Here is a 21,368-nt window from a genome sequence, read left to right as displayed (position 1 = left end):
TACGGAGGCGGACATATTATACTTCCAAGTTTAAAATATTTAACTATTATTAATTATATTATTAAAATGTTTTTCAGGGTAAAATTAAGCTAGTAAGATATCAAATAGTCAATGATCACGTTTTTGTAAAACAATGCACTTGGTCACTTTCTCCTGTATGACAACGATATATAGTTTATATAATTTCGGTTGGTTGGAAGATATTGCTGTTTGTCAATAAGTCCGCCAGTGTACTTATTTATTTTTTGTACGTGAAATTTAAATAAATAGCTTAATCCTATTTACTTTGAGAGTGATAACTGGAGAAGGATCATTACTTCCGCGAGGGTCACAACCCTCGGCAATGAGGAGTAAGTCGGAGAAGAAGCATCGCCAGTACTTACCTGTGAAGACGTCTCCGACCTGCTGCAGGTCATAGATGGGTGTCGCCAGAAACGCGGAGACCGGATCCACACCTAAAACAACAATCGCACAGTTCAAGCGGCCGTCGTAACGGAGCGGGCAATATGCGACACAATATGCGCGGCAACACCGCGGGTCGGACGCCGCGGGCTCGTGCCGCCACCTGCCGGCCTTCCCAAGCCAATAAAGTTACTCTTGACCGGATAACGCGTCTTAGGACGCATGATTTTCTGTGACCGGAGCGCCGCTCATACAAAAATAATGTTTTAAGACGCGCCGTTTTAAATGGGCTTTTACTAAAGAAAATCAATTATTTAAAATGTACAAATATTTTGAACGCATAGTGACATCTATTGAGAATATCTTTGCATACTTAGAATTGAAACAGAATTTGTTTTTACCACTTTAAACGTAAATTAAAGAGAGCTTTGTCGTCGGAACAACTAATGGCGCTCAGGGTTGTCCAATAATCCCCGAGATGCCGTCACTGCCCAATCTGATAACAGTGATTTTAGTGTCGATTCTGATTGTTTTTTAATTTTTTATACAAGTATGTGTGTGTGTGTATACTTTTAATATTAAACTAACACAAACAATTACTTTTGTCATATAATTTAGTTTTCATATTTTCTATGACAAATTTTGTGACAACCCTGCACCATGAACAATTAATTTTATGATTTTAGATAAATGACTGGAAGATGCGAAGAATGTTTGCAAAGACAGAGTGGTGTGGCATTCTATTCTCTCTGCCTTCCCCTGCGGCGAAGCGGCGTGATGGTTAGTTAGTTAGTAATATCTAAATAAAAGTAGAATTCAATCTGAAAACCTTGTTTGATTTTGGATATATTACCCAAAAATTTAAAATGGAATTCTACCAACTGTCTGCAGTTACAATAAATCGAATATTATATGCGACACCGACATTCGGCCAATCGACATTGAGACGATTTTCATGGCGTTACGCAATCGGCAATCAAAAAAAAAAATTTTTTGGGAGTGGCGGCGAGCGGGCGCGTGGACGCGCGGTGTTGCCAGACTTTGAACGTGCGTAAAGTACATTTTGCTTGAAAGCATATCCGCTGCGCCCGCGTGGAGACGGCCGCCTCGGCTCCGACCGGCCCCCAGCGCGCAGCAGGAGGGCGCAGACCCTACTAACACATAAGCAAAACCAAACGTGTCCATAAGTTATTTGCTCAATTCTCACAACCTTACATTCTAAAGAGGGGGCATATATGCCAACATTCGTAAAATAGACAATAGACATATAGACAATACAAAAATCGAGACTCGTCCAATGGCGCACGGGGCACTGAATAAAAATGACACAAATCGTCACCTATGCAAAGGTTCACAACATTTTGAGTGTGTCCAAATACTTGTTCACAAAATCTGGATTATCTCCGATTGCAGGAGTTATTTTCGTATTATTTTTTGACATCTCATCAAAGATGAAGAAGAATATTGGAGTCTGGGCTTTTACGGGGCTGACGACCGTTAGAGTTTCTGCTCAGTAAAAAGCTTCTTTTCATCTCACCACTAGATGTCTCTAGTGAAGTTCTAGTGATTCGAGAACAATGTTTCGAAATTGGTTCATATATATATATATATATATATATATAGAACTTCCAAGAATTTGAGTAGTGTGGTTGTCAATAATGGGTAGAATTGGTGAATGTTACACGTGTGTAAAGTGATCACTTAAACCAGCCTATGACGGTCGTCAGCCCCGTAAATGCCCAGACTTCCATATTCCTCTTCATCTTTGATGAGATGTCAAAAAATAATATGTAAAGGCTATTTAAACATCTTTCGAATAGTGATTTTTCATATTTATTTAAACTTCATGTACAGAAAAGAAACACGTACATTGGCGGGCTTATTGCTAAAAAGCAATATCTTCCAACTAACCAAAAACCGACTAGTGATATTGGTCGAAACGTTTGATACCATATATAGCTGTTTGCAATCAGAGGGTAGATAGTACTCAACAATATCTGAAAGTAGATAAAGAAGAATACAGAAGTCTGGGCATTTACAGGGCTTACAACCAGTCGTAAAATTAAGAAGAGTGTGTTGAGATGGTTTGGGCACGTGAGGCGAATGCGGTCGATAATAGAAGCAGAGGAAGGCCAGAGGAAAACTTGGCCAAGTGGTCAAGTATTTCAAATACTTGAAAGTGGTCAAGCCAGAAGTTGGAATAATCGGCACGTATGCACGACTCATGTCTCTTCTTCCAACCCCGAGGATTCCGGCGCCCCGGAAGGCCGCTGACGACCATTCACTGACTATACTCAGCGGAGCTTGGAGACGCCGGACTGACCTGGGAGGAAGCCAAGGAGATGGCGCGTGACAGAGTGACTTGGAGACGTCTCGCGTTGGCCATATGCTCCACCAGGGAGCGAACATGGGAAAAGAAGAAGAAGAAGATGCATGACGAGATGCATGAATGTGGAAGAGGCGAGTATTGATTGGAAAGACAGTTTGGTGTGGCGTTCTATTCTCTCTGCCAACCCCTGCGGCGAAACGGCGTGATGGTTAGTTACTTTTTACAACTTGTCGTCGACTGGTTTGAGTGATCGCTTTATACATACTGCGTAACATCCACAATCAACAAATACACTACTAAAATTTCGGAAGTCGTTTACGCTTCATTTAAAAATATCCTTCCGAAATTTGACTGCGCGGTTGTTGATTATGTAAAAAGATCACTCGAACCGGCCAACGGCGGACCGTAAGCCCAGTAGATGTCTAGACATACGTTTTCTTCTTCGTCTATGTCGAGACATCATTAAAAAATCCTGGTATTAAAGCTTGATCGCCGTGCACCATTGGCGTCTCGAAAAATTACAGATTTTTATTTTTTTTACATTTTTCAGACAATTTTAGAAAAAACAGCTTAAAATATATATAGAAAATATTTTTTTAAATAATGTATTAAATAATTGATATGTATCATAATTCTAAAATACTTAAACTAGAAAAAAATTAAATAAAAATAGCTGAAACAGAAAAAATAGGTCTATGGTTTATTTTAAAGAATCGTCGCGATATTTCCGTGATATTCTGTCATCTCTGCATACCCTTGCGGGTAATTGCTCGATGACCGGCGATCACGCATCGCCTCTACGCCCGACGGTGCGTAGGGCACTGCGTCCGGACGCGACGGTCAATCGTACAAAGACTGATTTTATTTCATTTGATGTACAAAGGTATGTCCGCCTCCGTGTGGTGTAACGGTCAGCGTGCTTAGCTACCGTGCCTGAGGTCCCCGCTTCGATTCCCAGGGGGGGTGAAAATAAATACTAGTGATTTCACGCTGTAATATTTATTTAATATCACCCCGGACTGGTTCCAGAAGCGCAAGAGTGATCACCTTGCCTTCATGCGAGTAACGATCAAGATAACACTGCGTCGATTCGATGCAGTGCCCTATGCACCATTGGGTGCGGATAAGGGTTATTAGTAAGTAAGTAAGTAACAAAGGTATAGTTCATACTGCAGACGGAGGAAACACACGACAAAAATTGGACTACACGACTCCCCAGTATGCAGATTTTGTATGAAGGATAACGAAACACCAATCCACATTCTCTATAATTGTAACGCACTCGCTCGCAAACCAAGTCACATCCTTGGGGGACCACTACTGGACTCCGAGAAGGTGAAGCTCCTACCACCAAGACAGGTCGTGAGTTACATGACTCATGTAGGTCTTGGCAGTGAGCTGTAATACAGAGGGAGGTCACAATGGACCTAATATGGTCGCAGTGACATAAGGGATGCAAGATCCCTTGACCTCACTCTACCTACTGAATATATATATATATATATATATATATATATATATATATATATATATATATATATATATATATATATATATATATATATATATATATATATGTATATATATGTATATATATGTATATATATGTATATATGTATATATATATATATATATATATATATATATATATATATATATATATATATATATATATATATATATATATATATATATATATATATATATATATATATATATATATATATATATATATATATATATGTATATATATGTATATATATGTATATATATGTATATATATGTATATATATGTATATATATGTATATATATGTATATATATGTATATATATATATATATATATATATATATATATATATATATATATATATATATGTATATATATATATATATATATATATATATATATATATATATATATATATATATATATATGTATATTTATATATATATATACAATCAGGTATGTCAAATACTTGAAAGCGGCCGGGTCAGGAGTCGTAATAATCGTCGGGTATGTATGAGGAGATGCATGAATGTAGAAGAGGCAAAGAATGTTTGCAAAGACAGAGTGGTGTGGCGTTCGATTCTCTCTGCCTACCCCTGCGGGGAAGCGGCGTGATGGTTAGTTAGTTAGTTTTTATATATATATATATATATATATATATATATATATATATATATATATATATATATATATATATATATATATATATATATATGTATTCTTCTTCGAACACTTGTCTGCACCCCAATGGTGCATAGGGCACTGCATCATATAAATGCACTGTTATCTTGATCGTTAGCACATGAAGGAAAGGTGATCAGCCCTCCGCTGCAGGTACCAGTCCAGGGTAATATCGAATAAATTGATTCTAACACCATAATATATCATATAATATATAAATATGTATATATTTTGACCTGACGGATATCGAAGGCGGAGCTTCAAACGCGTCAGTCAAACTCGCTAGCCATTAGACTAGACTTTTGTCCATTCCGAAAAATAAACCATAGACTGCGATCAAATGGTGAAAATTTAAAAAAAATTAATTAATTATCAACTGCCTGAAACAAAAAGCAGAAACACAACGTTATATATATATATATATGCAACATGATCTGAAAGACAAGAACGGAATCAGTTATATGCGCCGACAACGCCGGCACCGCGGCGAAACTGGTTACAATCTCTCCGCACAGGAACGCCGCTCCCGACGCGATCGCCCGGACCGCGATAAAAGCTGTAAAAATAAATAAAATTATGTTTGTCTAAACGCGCCCCTAAAAACTATACAAATGAATTAAAAATAGATTTTTCAATAACGTATAATAAAAATAAAATTAGTTTTATACAATTCCAAGGCGGATTTGATATCATCTTGCGTGTTGGACACGGCTCCCGTGCCCTTACAAACTTTGATGCAGAGCGATGGACACGGCTCATGTGTCCTTACAAAATTTGATGACTAGCGATGGACACGGGAGTTGTGTCTGAATAATTATTTCTATGCGTTGGATTGGAAATACTACAGCATAGCTTCCATAGTAAATAATAATTGTATAAAATTTGGCTTGTAACAAGTTTGTGTTTTGAACTGACATTTTTTTATGGTAACGCATTTTATATAAAATAAAAAAACAATATATAGTTTTTATTCCACTATTATTTTATTTGACTAGTGATCGAGTTACGTCGTTACCGACATCATCAGACTGGTGCGAGGGCTAGACATAATGTTATATACACAACAAGGCAAGGGATGAAAATCGTGATTTTATATCTTGTAATTTCTGACAAAATTAATCAACAAAAAGTTTGTATTTTCGCCAGTTGATGAGAACATCTGTAGTTCTCAAAACTAGTCATGTTTATACGAATAAACTCAAAAAAAGTGGTTTTATACAAATGTTTATTTTCATACAAAAATCACCATGGTATCCCACAAAATTCAATTATAAAATATTACAAAGAAAAATTCAATTTTTATTTTTTTACATTCAAACTCCTAATCGCACCCCAATGGTGCATAGGGCATTGCATCATATAAACGCAGCGTTATCTTGATCGCTAACACACAAAGGAAAGGTGATCAGCCCTCCGCTTCAGGCACCAGGGTAATATTGAATAAACATAACAGTGAAAAAATCACTTATATTTATTTGATCCCTCTGGGAATCGAACCCGGGATCTCAAGCGAGTCAAACTCGCTAACCACTAGCCTACGGAGGCGGACAAACAGTCGGTTGTCCAGCATCTTATAACAATCACAGCGGAAGCCCGGAGATCTAAACTAATTATGGCTGTGGCCTGTTGAGATTTGGGAATTAGTAATACTTCTTCTTCTAACCCTTATCCACACCCAATGGTGCATAGGGCACTGCATCGTAGCGACGTAGTGTTATCTTGATCGTTAATTGCACAAAGGCAAGGCGATCAGCCCTGCGCTTTTTTTTCAAGTAATACAGTACGTACATAGTACATATTGTCACATAGTACTATCCATGTTCATCGGCCTCTAGTGGTAGTGTACTACTATATGACGCTGTTCCTTCCGAGGTATATGGACATTATTTGCTTCATTTTACTAATATTACAGTATTCGAGTACCAATACAGGCACACTGCCATAGAACGGGGCTACTTGAACTTTGATGCGTTACTTGAGCCCAGCACAAAAGAGATATTTAGATCTGTATTTGGTCTACAATAATGAACGTATGGACACGATTCATTGTTTCCCTGACAGGTGACACTTATTGTCACGGTACGTTCATTATTGTAGACCAAATACAGAAATATATATCTTTTTTGTACTGGGCTCAAGTAACACATCAAAGTTCAAGTAGCCCCGTTCTACGGTACCCTATACTTTATCGACTTTTCAATCATTTAAAAACTAAATTAACTAACTAACTAACTAACTAACCATCACGCCGCTTCCCCGCAGGGGTAGGCAGAGAGAATAGAGCGCCACACCACTCTGTCCTCGCAAACATTCTTCGCCTCTTCCACGTTCACGCATCTCCTCATACATACCCGCCGACTGTTACGACTCCCAACCTGACCACTTTCAAGTATTTGGCATACCTGATCGTGCCATGTTTTTCTCGGTCTTCCTCTGCTTCTTTTCCCACTAACATTCGCGTCATAAATCCGTTTTACCGTTCTTTCCTCGCTCATTCGTTCCACATGTCCAAACCATCTCAATACACCTTTCTTAATTTTAAACTAAATTAGGTTATATATATAATAATTTAATGTAATAATAAATGAGTTTTTATAAATGTTTTCCTACAAATATTTTTCTTCAGAATCTTGTCCCGATTTCCAAAGTTCTACTTCAATACATATTTTCATCTTTGTCATACATAGACGAAATTTTTACTAGTATTTCATAAAATTATTCATTATAATATACTCGCTCGCTCCTTTCAAGAACGTCATAAATCGAAAATCGTAAATTTTCAGTTGTGCATGTTTACGGAATGCCCAGAAAATGTAGTATATCCCAGCAAAAGCGGCATATTTTTAACTTAATATTTACCCGCTACAGGGCGGAAAGTTTTGTTTTTGCATTTTGAACAAAAAGTATTTTTTTAAATTATTTTTTAAATGTACTAAATATTTTTGAAATAGAGAAAAAACCCTCAGGTCCTAACCTAAAAAGATCTGTTGCACAGCAAAAAGTTCAATAAATGGCAAGCGGGTAAATATTAAGTTGAAAATATGCCACTTTTGCTGGGATATAGTACATTTTCTGGGCATTCCGAAAACATGCGCAACTGAAAACTGTCAATTTTTTATTTATGGCGTTCTTGAAAGGAGTGAGCGATATGTATACTCTTCAAATAAAATACCCAGATATTTTTTTACTTCTATCTTTTGGTGAAAATAAACAAAAATATCAATTGGTTGAAAGAAAAAGAGGAATTTTAAAATAAATAGCACAGATTGAAGTATGACAGAAATAGCACGTAAAGATTGGACGCGTCCGACATCTTGGTGAGTGTATCCGTGCCGTAATTGGTCGTCGATTCGTCGGTACCACAAAACTGCAACATCTCAAGCAAACGGGAAATCCTGTATTAATAATGGGTGTGGAAAATGCCAGAAGACGACCCCGGGCGAGTCTCAGGCTGCATCATACCATCCGCACTCAATCCGGAGTCGTATCGTTCATTCAACACCTATCTGAAGTCATATCGTTCAATCTGAAGTCACTTCATTCAATCAACACTTATCTGAAGTCATATCATTCAATCGACACTTATCTGAAGTCATATTATTCAATCCGCACTGGATCAGAAGTCATATCATACATTTTACACTAAACCTGCAGTCATATCATTCAATCAAAACTGAATATGAAGTCATGCACACTTATCTGAAGTCATATTAATCAATCGACATTGAATTTGAAGTTACATCATTCAATCGACACTTATATCATCCAATTGACACTGAATACGAAGTCTTTCTTTCATTTTACATTTATCTGAAGTCATATCATTCATTTCACACTCATCTGAATAGGCACACAAATCAATATCATACTATTCCAACACTGAAACTGAAGTCATATCATTCAATCAACATCCTGAAATCATCTCATCCAATCTGACATTGGATATAAGGTACCGTACACAAAAACCAATACCACACTGTTCCCTGACAGATCCGTCTCCCCGTAATGGTAGCCACACAGGATAGAACGCTATATATTCACTCGACTCCTTCCATTCATCACTGCCCAACACCCCACAGCGCGTCGTCGCACGGGCCGATTTGACCCATTGCAAACGGCTTCAATTCAACCTAAGCGAACTCTTATTTCGCAAAGCTGAAAATGGAGAAGTCCCAGTTTGAAACTTGCCTTGTTGTATGGGCATTTGCGGGACGGATTCCATCATTTGCGGGACGGATTCCATGATTTGCGGGACGGAGTCCAGCAGCGGGGGCGCGGGGAGCTCCGGAGCGGGGGCGGCCATCATCACCACGGAGGGGTCCAACCCGGCCATCTGGGAAATAAACAAAACAAAATAAGATTAACTCTCACCACTCTGTAGGCCAGACATTCTGGCCCGTATGATTCTAGTAGGCAGCTCCGTGGGCCAGAGAACGTCTTTGCACTGTTCTGTGTCTGTCTGCTGTGCTGGTCGGGGTAGTGGGCGTCTGTGTACCGGCCAACGTCGAGTCGGAATCGGATCTAGCTGACTAATTGAACTAAACACTAATCCCTTTCACTGCCTACACCGGGGTTCTTCTAGAAAATTTGGTGATGGACTTACAATCTTGTATTTATTTAGATTGGCAGTGATAGGTGTATTGAAACCTTTTAAATGTAAATTCACAGTAAAATCGGGATACAATTTTATATTGTTCCACATTTTCAATCAATTTCACAACTTAGTTAAAAAAAATGCATGTGTAAGACGGAGGATATCGTGAGGTGGGGACGACAACGAAGGCGATACTGGAAGGAACATATAAACAGAAAGTCAGAAGACAGACTTCCACGTATCGCCCTCCAAGGCAACCCTGAAGGACGCAGACCCCCAGGCAGACCTCCGAAAAGATGGAAAGACAGCTGGGAGTCAACATCCCAAGAGCGACATGATCTACATAAAGAAGAAAAAGAAGAAGTTTTAAAAAAATTGCTTGGCAAGGGCAGATCTGTCAGGAAGCCTAGATGCTTCTGTATCAGATCTGGGCATGCGGTGGGACAGCTTCCAATATAAGCTCCGTGGGCCACAATGTCTGGCCCGGCGCAGGTATAACTTTAATCACTGATTTCTCTATCACCCAAGTATATTTGAAAAAAAAAAACAAAAACTAACTAACCATCACGCCGCTTCCCCGCAGGGGTAGGCAGAGAGAATCGAACGCCACACCACTCTGTCCTTGCAAACATTCTTCGCCTCCTCCACGTTCATGCATCTCCTCATACATACCCGCTGATTGTTACGACTCCTAACCTGACCACTTTCAAGTATTTGGCATACCTGATCGTGCCATGTTTTTCTCGGTCTTCCTCTGCTTCTTTTCCCGCTAACATTCGCCTCATAAATTTGTTTTACCGTTCTTTCCTCACTCATTCGTTCTACATGTCCAAACCATCTCAACACGCCTTTCTTAATTTTATCGATAATGCTTGTCTCAGATATGCATTCCTTCCTTATTTCACTATTTGAGTGTATATTTTACCAGCAAATATTTGAGATAAACGCGGTTAATCATCGCAACATATTGAAATAACCAACATTTCTTCAGTGAAACTTCCCATTACTTAGATTATAATCTAGGAAAAATAGATTATCATTTTGGGTGATAAAATATTTGTCATACGCTAATATTGTCCGCCTCCATAGTGTAGTGGTTAGCGCGCTAGGCTACCATGCCGGAGGTCCCGGGTTCGATTCCCAAGAGGGTCAAAATAAATATTAGTGATTTTTCAGTCTAATATTTGTTTAATATGACCCTGGACTGGTTCCTGAAGCGGAAGGCTGATCACCTTTCCTTCGTGTATTTATCGATCAAGATAACACTGCTTCTATACGATGCAGTGCCCTATGCACCATTGGGGTGCGGATAAGGGTAAGAGAGAGAAGAAAATATTTTTTGGCACAGTCAGTCGTTATCCTTCATTTATGACGGTCCTCCGAGGATACTACCACTTTTTGTGACCATATTTGTTCGTTTTGTGGAGCTATTATATTTCAACTACTACTACTACTACCATCACGCCGTTTCCCCGCAGGGGTAGGCAGAGAGGATGGAACGCCACACTCTTCTGTCCTGACATACACTCCTCGCCTCCTTCACATCCATACATCTAGTCATACATGCCCTCCGATTACGCAGACTTTTGACACCGCCAGATTTTAGGTTCTGATTGATCTGATCGTGCCGAGTCTTTTTCGGTCGTCCACGTTCTGTTTTCCCTCTCACATTCGCCACATATATTTTCTTAGTCATTCTCTCGCTATCCATTCGCTCCACATGTCCATACCACCGCAAAGAGCTCTTCCTAATCTTTTCAATTATTCCCCGTTCAGCCTTACATTCCTTTCTTATATCGTCGTTTTTAATTCTGTCATACAATGATTTTCCACACATTCGTCTGAGGGAGCGCATTTCAACAGCCATTCACTCTGCTTTCATCCTTCCTTTGCCAGTTCCATGTTTTGCTTCCATACATTAGTGTCGGTACTAGCACGCCGTTGTGAACCTGTGAAATTGTTATATTTCCAAATTTAATGATATTAGTGTAAGCAGTTAAAATAACAGAAATTGCATTTTAACCTTTTAAACGCGTTAACTTTGTTCCTAAGAGACGCTCGTGCGCGGCTGTATTTCGCCGTTTTTTAAATGATTACTTTTATCATGTATTTAGTTAAGAAACGATTTATTTTCCCAAACAAAAACGTTCAATGGGATTCATTGTGCCTTTTTGGTACTCTATAATACACTTGTGTCACATTATTCTTGAAATATATCGTAATATAAACAAATAAGATCGTAACATAAATAAATCAAAGCACGCATCGTGTGTCACTCTTGACCACTGGCGATGCGTAGCGTCGAGAGTGAGACAGATATAGGGCATGATTATGGCGCGGACTAATTACCGACCGCAAGAAAAATCAGGGATCTGTTCTTTTATTTATCCTTGTGATGTTACAAATTATTAGTCAGATATTTCAACAGATGTCATAAGGCCGAGGATTGACGTATTATTTTATCCAAAGTTCCACACCATGAAAAAATCCCTCCAAGTTGAACTGAGGTTGGAAACTTGGAGCAAAGTGAAAACACAAACGGTTATGTCAGCCGCGTATGGGGCATGTCTTGTTAAAACACATACGGTTATGCGAGCCGCGTGGATCCGGTTAAGTGTTTGTAATAAATATTTTATAGTTAATCCGCCATGGAAAACGATGAAAGTTACACTTTCAAGTTCAGTTATAAAAACGAATGGTCATACGAATTGCAAAACAGAGTGTCCCAAGATAAGGGAACTAAAATATTTATTTTAATGGTAGAAAAACGTCGCATTTTTTTTTATCAGAGTAGCTGATCAGTTATGAGAAAAATGGTCAGAGTGGAAAAGGTTAAAAAAAAAGAAACTAACCAACATGCCGCTTCTCAGTATTTCAAATACTTAGTAAGGCTAGGAGTCGGAAAAATCGGCGCTTATGTATGAAGACGCGAAGGTTTTTGCAGTCAGATTGGTGTGACGTTCTACTCTCCCTACCTACCCTTGCGGGGAAGCGGTATGAAGATAAGTTAGTTATATATTTTTTCATACGATATTTTTATATAATACGAATATTTCTAACGAGATTTCTAACCAGAATAGGTTAAAATTATCCGAATTATCAGAATAGGTTAATATTAAATTTAAAAGTTAATAAAAATGTTGTAAATAAAAATGAAAATGGTATTTTCTGGTGTTTCTCATGTGTGTGATTATAATCCAGGATTCGGACCTCACATACTAATATAAGAGTTTCTGCTTAGTAAAAAGCTTCTTTACATCTCACCAATAGATGCCTCTAGTGAAGTTCTATTGATTCAAGAACAAGGTTTCTAGATTGGTTCATATATACAGAACTTCCAAGAATTTGAGTAGCGTGGTTGTCAATAATGGGTAGAATTGGTGAATGTTACACGTGTGTAAAGTGATCACTTAAACCAGCCTATGACGGTCGTCAGCCCCGTAAATGCCCAGACTTACATATTCTTCTTCATCTTTGATGAGATGTCAAAAATAATATAAAATTATCCGTTTGGATATTGATTTATTAACGACCCATAATTTCAATAATACTGCATCAATTCAATAATACTGCTTTATACACCAAAAGTAAATAGAAATAATGGGAAATATATAGAATATTCATGTTTCGGAGTCATTTCATTGTCTGAAAAATCCGTTATTTTAAAACTACCATCTCGCAACAAACAGGTCTTAAATTTAGATTTCAACAAAAAAAATATAGTAATTTGAAACAAAAAATACTCACAAATACTTTAAATATTAGTGAAAAATAGAGTAAAGGTAATATTCAGCAGATTAACAACGCAATGTAAGAAGGATGTTATGTCAAGAAAAACGTCGATGAAATTTCCAGAAAAGAAACGTATTAAAAGGACTCACCGCGTGTATTGCTCCGTTCATTTGTATAAAAGGATCGTAACAGGATATGTTGGAGACGTGTTGATACTAAAATGTCGTATATAATTTATTAATAATTCACAAAACACAGGACGTTCGACGATAAACCAAAATACCACAAAAACCACACGCACCGCGTAAAGCGTCAAAATTGTATCTGCAATTTCTATGGATTTTAATTAGTATATAATAATCGATAGTGATAATCGGAATATTACATTGGTTCCGATTATTTTTTTTTAAAGATATTTTCCAGCGTAGCAGGCAAATTACATTACAAAAATAGTAGTCTAGAGTTTTATTTTAGCTATTTACACTTGCGAAGAAAGCGCCTGATATGTTACCAATATAATATTTCGTTCGATTATCGGCATCCACCTTTCTGCTATTGGTAATCAATGCACGAACATCACTAAAAGGCTAAAATGATACCAGGATGAGAACATAAATATAAGTACTTACATTAATATCCTTTTTCGGGGTTAATAGTTCAACATTGGTTGCAATGGAAATATAACATTAAAAAAAACACCGCGAAGATCTTTCAACTTATAGATGCAACATTATTAAATAGAGTCTGTCATGGAACATAGTAACAATTTTAACTAGATGTAAATTCTAGGGCGAAAGTTTGTAATAATCATTATCAGCTTTCAAATTCTTCTTCTCTAGCCTTCTGTCCTCCACTGCTGGATATATCCCTTTTCTACATATTTCCACTGCCTTCAGTCGGTTGCTTTTTGCAGCCAGTTTCTACCTCCCACAACGACTATGTCGTCGGACCATATTTTTAAAGGGCTTAACTAACTAACTAACCATCACGCAGTTCCCCGCAGGGGTAGGCAGTGAGAAAAGAACGCCACACCACTCTGTCTTTGCAAACATTCTTCGCCTCTTCCTTGTTCATGCATCTCTTCATACATGCCCGCCGATTATTACGACTCCTAACCTGACCACATTCAAGTATTTGGCATACCTGATCGTGCCATGTTTTTCTCGGCCTTTCTCTGCTCCTTTTTCTAATTACATTCGCCTCATAAATTTATTTTACTATTCTTTCCCCACTCATTCGTTCTACGTGTCTACCATCTCAAAACACCTTTCTAAATTTTATCGACAATGCTTATCTCAGCTTTGCATTTCTTCCTTATTTCACTATTCGAACATCTATCATACATCGTTTTGTCGCACATTCTTCTGAGAGATCGCATTTCGACTGCATTCAGGTCTTCCGACGTCTTTATTATTTTTCCAAGGAGTGTGTCCATCCCAATTTTACTTCTCAAATTAATATAAAAAAATGTGAATATACACATCTTCACATGTATTTTTTAAATCTAGTCAGCACTTAAAGATTTAGTTGCGGGGACACAAAAGGGACTGCATGACAATGCAGCGTTTTCTTGGTCGTAAATTACTATGGTCAGCTCTGCACCTCAGGGTGATATTGGATAAATACAAGATCGAAAAATCACTTATATTCATTTTAATCCCCCTAAAAATCGAACCAGGGACCTCCAACACGGTAGTTAAATAGGCTAACAACTAGGCTAGGATGCTATACTTCTCTTCTTCTTCTTCTAACCCTTACCCGCACCCAATGGTGCATAGGGCGCCGTATCGTATATCAATGTTATCTTGATCGCTAAATACACAAAGGAAAGGTGATCAGCCTTGCGCTTCAGGTACCAGTCCAGGGTGATGAAAATAAATATTAGACTGAAAAATCAGTTATATTTAATTTGACCCTCTTGGGAATCGAATCCAGCATGGTAGCCTAGCGTGCTGACCGTTACACTACGGAGGCGAAGGAAGCTATACAGACGTTGGAAACTAATAAAAACATACTTTTGTTTTTTGGCATTATAATACACTTTCAAACTCTTCCACTCAAAAATCTTCCATTGACATAGTGCCCTATGCACCATTGCGTAGACTAAGGGGAAAAAAGCATAAAAAAGGAAAAGATAAAAGTTTATTTTAACAAAAATAAGAGTTTTTTTAACAGTTTTATTTCACTTAATTATTTTCACTTAAAATATATTCCTTAATTATTTACATTTTATAATATCTAGTTACAATTGTTACGATTAAAAATGACATATAATAAAGGCATATTATGCTTTGTGAGGTAGGCCTCTGCAGGCAATCCTGCTCATCGTTTTGGTGTTGCCTGATGTCAGCGTGACAGTATAGAACATTTGATTTTTTTCTATGGTTGGTGTTTTTGGACCATTGTATTTATATAAGAGACGGAGAGCTCCTTCTCTTCTTCTTTATTGGAGACCCATCATCACTGTCAGCGTCTGACGTATCTCTTCGTACACTGTTCCTGTTAGACGTCTCAGCTGAAAAAAAAAGTATTTTTTTAACACACTGTAACGGACCAGACGAAATGAGGCCCGAAAAAGGACCACATTTGTAATAGTCATAATTATTATAAATGTACCAATTGTAAGCGAGAGGCTGTTCCTAAATAAATGATTTGCGTTGCCACAAAGGAACAGCCCTCGCAATAAGCATAATTTAGTTTAAGATAGATATAGAGTATTTGTATTTGTAAGCGATATAAAACGGAGCGACTGTCCGAGCAGCTGTCCCCATATTGAAACCCGCCAGACTGAGCGGGGAAAGGGGGCGTGGCTCCCACTACTTACGCTGGGGCCAACGGGAACCCAGCAGAAAAGTGGTGGGGGCCGCGCACGTAGGCAATAGGGGGACTAGCCCGGCAGATTAGCTCCGTATGGGTATAAATATGTGTATCTTTTCTGAAATAAATTCATTCCATCCTGGACGACTGAACTTGGTGTTTTTATTTCTCCGCTCGCTCTACCCTTCGCTACTCTACTGGATTCTCCCCCCTGGACTTGACCCATCGCAACGACCACGGACTACGAACCAGTACACACCTCGACCTACGCATCGGAATCGGATTTTGAGAGAATATTTACTTGTAAATATTCTCACCTCTCGCCGCAGGACTTCAGAACTTCTGGGACTTACGCCCCCAGAAGCGAAGCGTTGCAGAAGACACACCGCACAAGTGTGAGGTTTGGCGCCCCACACACACTAAGGAATAAATATCTTTATTTTTATTTTTATTTGGGTTAACAACAGCAACATATGTAAAACAAAACAATTAAAAGATAAACATTGACCGGATCCACGCGGCTCGCATAACCGTATGTGTTTTAACAAAACATGCCCCATACGCGGCTGACATAAGCGTTTGTGTTTTTAAATTGCTCCAAGTTTCGAACCTCAGTTCAACTTAGAGGGATTTTCCCATGGTGTGGAACTTTGGATAAAATAATACGTCAATCCTTGGCCTTATGACGTCTGTTGAAATATCTGACTAATAATTTGTAACATCACAAGGATAAATAAAAGAACAGATCCCTGATTTTTCTTGCGGTCGGTAATTAGTCCGCGCCATAATCATGCCCTATATCTGTCTCACTCTCAACGATATGCATCGCCAGTGGGTAAGAGTGACACACGATGCGTGCTTTGATTTATTTATGTTACGATCTAATTTGTTTATATTACGATATATTTCAAGAATAATGTGACACACGTGTATTATAGAGTACCAAAAAGGCACAATGAATCCCATTGAACGTTTTTGTTTAGGAAAATAAATCGTTTCTTAACTAAATACATGATAAAAGTAATCATTTAAAAAACGGCGAAATACAGCCGCGCACGGGCGTCTCTTAGGAACAAAGTTAACGCGTTTAAAAGGTTAAACAAGCCAATTATAGTTGACCACAGAAACATAATGATTAGTACTAAATATTTTGTGTGGATCTAGCAAATGAATGAATGTGTGTGTGTGTGTGTGTGTGTGTGTGTGTGATGTTAGTTCTAGTAGGGACATACATACAGCGCAGAGAAGCATAGTTTTTAAAGATCCGAGAGGACAATATGCTCACCATTCGACTTTTCAACACAGATTTTCCGCAATTGAAAATGTCAACTTGGCTAAAACGTGAGTTGTACTCGCTAGCCATTGGAAACATAGGTGAACTTCGTGCATAATTAGTTCCAAGGACAGGTACTCTGGATAAAGATTGTAACGTGTGACGGGTACGGTAGCCGGGTACATTATTAGTTATTTTGGAAGTCAAAACCGGACTATCGATACATCCACTTGTTATATATGTATGTTAATTAATTAACTTTTAAAGAAATACTTTACTAAGCCTATATAAAAGAGGCTAGTGTGCAGGTCCGCCTCCGTAGTGTAATGGTCAGCACGCTCGGCTACCGTTCTGGAGGTCCCGGGTTCGATTCCCAAGGGGGGTAAAATAAATATAAGTGATTTTTTCACTGTCATATTTATTCAATATTATTACCTGAAGCGGAGGGCTGATCAACTTTCCTTCATGTGTAAACGATCAAGATAACACTGCGTTTATATGACGCAGTGCCCTATGCATCATTGGGGTGCGGATAAGGGTTTTATTATTATTATTTATTAGTGTGCAGGTAGAGGTAACATGGATTGGAAAGGTAGATGTGAAAATACATACACATTACACACACAGGATTTGATAATTGTGTACATATCGCTCACTCCTTTCAACAACGTCATAAATCAAAAATTGTCAATTTTAAGTTGTGCATGTTTTCGGATTGCCCAGAAAATGTACTAGATCCCAGCATATTTTTACCTTAATATTTACCCGCTGCAGGGCAGAAAGTGTTGTTTTTGCATTTTGAAGAAAAGGTACCGTTCAATTATTTTTTTAAAAATAAAATAATAATAATAAACCATATCCGATCTCTAGGTGTAGCATATGGAGACCACAAACTGTCTCCAGGCTTTTCTGTTGGCTGCCAGCTCTCTTGCATCCTCCCAAGTCAGATTCGCGTCCCGAAGTTCTGACGAGAACTGCCGCCGAATCGTCCGCAGTGGTCGGGAACCTGATGCCTTGTAAAGGAGGCGAGCTTGATGGCGGCTCTCGGGAGGCATGCGGAGTACATGGCCAAGCCAACTGAATCGCCTTTTCTTGACGACAGTTGTGACCGAGATTTGCTGCGTCCTACGCCTTATCTCTTCATTCCTCACAAAGTCAAACCACCGCATGCCTAAAATTCTCCGCAAACACCTATTCTCAAAGCTTAGTACACGGCTGCTCTGGGCCCTTGTAAGTATTTAGTATTTTTTTTTAAAATACTAAATATTTTTCAAATGCAGAAAAAACATTCAGGTTTATCACAAAGATCTGTTGCACAGTTAAAAGTTCAATAAGTGGCTTGATATTTATTTTTAATACGTTGTATTATATTTTTAAACTTTAAAAACGTTCTCCTGAAATATTAAGTTTTTTGATATATCGCTCACTCCTTTCAAGAACGTCATAAATCAAAAATCGTCAATTTTCAGTCATGCATGTTTTCAGAATGCCCAGAAAATGTACTATATCCCAGCAAAAGCGGCATATTTTTAACTTAATATTTACCCGCTGCAGGGCAGAAAGTGTTGTTTTTGCATTTTGAAGAAAAGGTACTGTTTAATTATTTTTTTTAAATATATTAAATATTTTTCAAATGAAGAAAATCCTTCAGGTTTTACCTAAAAAGATCTGTTGCACAGTTAAAAGTTCAATAAGTGGCTTGATATTTATTTTTAATATGTTGTATTATATTTTTAAACTTTAAAAACGTTCTCCTGAAAAATCAAGTTTTTTGATATATGACGTTGTTGAAAGGAGTAAGCGATGTGTGAAGGCACAAACTACAGTGGATGACCCCACTTGACCTACATGGACCAAATTATATGACATGCGCTGTAGCGGGAACGGCGAGTGAGCGATATACTAAAATCTGTGATTGATGAACAAATCGACACAGTATTGACCTAGTACAGTGACAGAGTACAGGAATTACAGACTACATGAGTTACAAATTATGACATTCGTTTGATAATGCCCTAACAAGGCGAAACAATTGTCACAATATAATTTTTTACGTGTTTTTGTTAATAAAATAAAACTTAGTAGACTCAAAAAATCTGTGTTTGATTTAAAATTAATACATAAGTTACAAACTACACTCACCGTCGCTGTCGGAGCTGTCGCCGTCAGCTCCTTCCTGGATGGCGGCGTCGATTTCCTCCACCAGGGTGCACTCCGGGTCCTCGATGCCTTCCATGTCCTCGTCAGGCGCCTCGGAGACGGCCTTGAGGGCCTCCCTGATGGCCGACTTGTTGATGCGGAAGTCCCGGGCGCTGCCCTTGGAGAGATGAGACGCCAAGTCCAGCTGGATGCGAGAAAATCATCAACCGAATCAGTCATAGGCTGGTTTAAGTGATAACTTTATTTATTGTAACTGCAGACAGTTGGTAGAATTCCATATTGAATTGTTGGGTAATATATCCAAAATAAAACAAGGTTTGTTGGATTGAATTCTACATTTATTTATGTATATGTTAATACGTGACGCGTTTCGTCTTCCTCTAACTAACTAACTAACTAACCATCACGCCGCTTCCCCGCAGGGGTAGGCAGAGAGAATAGAGCGCCATACCACTCTGTCCTTGCAAACATTCTTCGCCTCCTCCACGTTCATGCATCTCCTCATACATACCCGCTGATTGTTACGACTCCTAACCTGACCACTTTCAAGTATTTGGCATACCTGATCGTGCCATGTTTTTCTCGGTCTTCCTCTGCTTCTTTTCCCGCTTACATTCGCCTCATAAATTTGTTTTACCGTTCTTTCCTCACTCATTCGTTCTACATGTCCAAACCATCTCAACACACCTTTCTTAATTATATCGATAATGCTTATCTCAGCTTTGCATTCCTTCCTTATTTCACTATTTGCACATCTATCATACATCGTTTTGTCGCACATTCTTCTGAGAGATCGCAATTCGACTGCATTCAGTCTACTTTCATCCTTCTTTTGCCAACTCCATGTTTCACTTCCATACATTAGAGTTGGAACCAGGACTCCGTTGTGCACTGCCAGTTTAGCTTTCGCTGATAGGTTTTTATTTGCTATAACTGATTTCAGTGCACCATTCACTTTGTTCCCCGCATTCACTATCCTTTCTATGTCTTTATCAATCTTTCCATCCCTAGAAAACATACTACCCAAATACACGAAATCATCTACCTGTTCCAAAATCTCTCCGTTTACCAATATTTCACATTCAGATCTGCATTCTTCTCTTTCAAAAACCATAATCTTGGATTTGCTAACATTCATCAATAAGTCACTTTCCTTGCACACATTATACACTTTTGTCACCAACGCCTGCAGGTCTTCTCCGCTATCGTCAAGAAGAACACCATCGTCAGCATAGAAAATGCAACAGACAGTCAAATTATTCATTCTAATAATTTTGTAATATTTGATAAATAAATAATTATCTTCATTTGCGAGTTTCCGTCTTCCTCATCACCGTGTTCCAGTACCGTTAGCAGTAACACATACCTTAGTCTTTTTCGAGAGCTGAATGACCCTCTTTCCAAACTGTTCCACTTCGTAAACCATCTTCGGAATAAATTTAGTGTCCTTGAGAGCTCCGATTTTAGAAGCAGCTGTAAAAAAGAAAATAATTTTCAACATTTTGAGTGTGTCCAAATACTTGTTCACAAAATCTGGATTACCTCCAATTACAGGAGTTATTTTCATATTATTTTTTGACATCTCATCAAAGATGAAGAAGAATATGGAAGTCTGGGCATTTACGGAACTGACGACCGTCATCGGCTGGTTTAAGTGATCACTTTACACAAGTGTAACATTCACCAATTCTACCCATTATTGACAACCACACTACAGATGTCAAAAAATAAAATAATTTTCCGTTTAACAAACTGATTACCTGATTGGCCATCACAATCTTCACCGCAGGAGTAGCCAGAGAGTATAGAATGCCATACCACACTGTCTTTGCAAACATTCTTCGCCTCGTGCACATAAAAGCATCTCCTCA

At 38.2% G+C, this 21,368-nt stretch overlaps 2 protein-coding genes across 4 annotated transcripts in view; both read right to left on the bottom strand.

The window, feature by feature from the left end:
- Positions 1-13,553, bottom strand: part of hfp (Poly(U)-binding-splicing factor hfp) — a 34,064-nt gene extending 20,511 nt beyond the window's left edge. The window contains exons 1-3 of one of the 3 annotated variants that reach the window (XM_088256219.1): positions 13,397-13,553; positions 9,110-9,254; positions 384-455 (exon numbers count right to left, since the gene is read on the bottom strand). In XM_088256219.1, coding sequence (XP_088112345.1) covers positions 384-455; positions 9,110-9,254; positions 13,397-13,417 — 238 coding nt within the window. In that variant the 5' untranslated portion in view covers positions 13,418-13,553. Of the gene's footprint in view, positions 1-383; positions 456-1,462; positions 1,547-9,109; positions 9,255-13,396 lie in introns of those variants that run through there. The other 2 variants (XM_088256221.1, XM_088256222.1) reach the window with 2 other exon arrangements.
- A 1,869-nt stretch (positions 13,554-15,422) lies between these two features.
- The window catches only part of FANCI (Fanconi anemia complementation group I), a 36,127-nt gene continuing 30,181 nt past the window's right edge, over positions 15,423-21,368 (bottom strand). The window contains exons 24-26 of the mRNA XM_088256210.1: positions 20,864-20,970; positions 19,480-19,681; positions 15,423-15,762 (exon numbers count right to left, since the gene is read on the bottom strand). Of these exons, the coding sequence (XP_088112336.1) occupies positions 15,656-15,762; positions 19,480-19,681; positions 20,864-20,970 (416 nt within the window). The 3' untranslated portion in view covers positions 15,423-15,655. The remainder of the gene's footprint in view (positions 15,763-19,479; positions 19,682-20,863; positions 20,971-21,368) is intronic.

The sequence above is a fragment of the Brachycentrus maculatus genome, unplaced genomic scaffold, assembly GCF_059751285.1.
Source record: "Brachycentrus maculatus isolate JH-2025_06_01 unplaced genomic scaffold, ASM5975128v1 h1tg000059l, whole genome shotgun sequence".
Lineage (NCBI taxonomy): Eukaryota > Metazoa > Arthropoda > Insecta > Trichoptera > Brachycentridae > Brachycentrus > Brachycentrus maculatus.
This window is presented reverse-complemented; position numbering and strand designations above follow the sequence as displayed.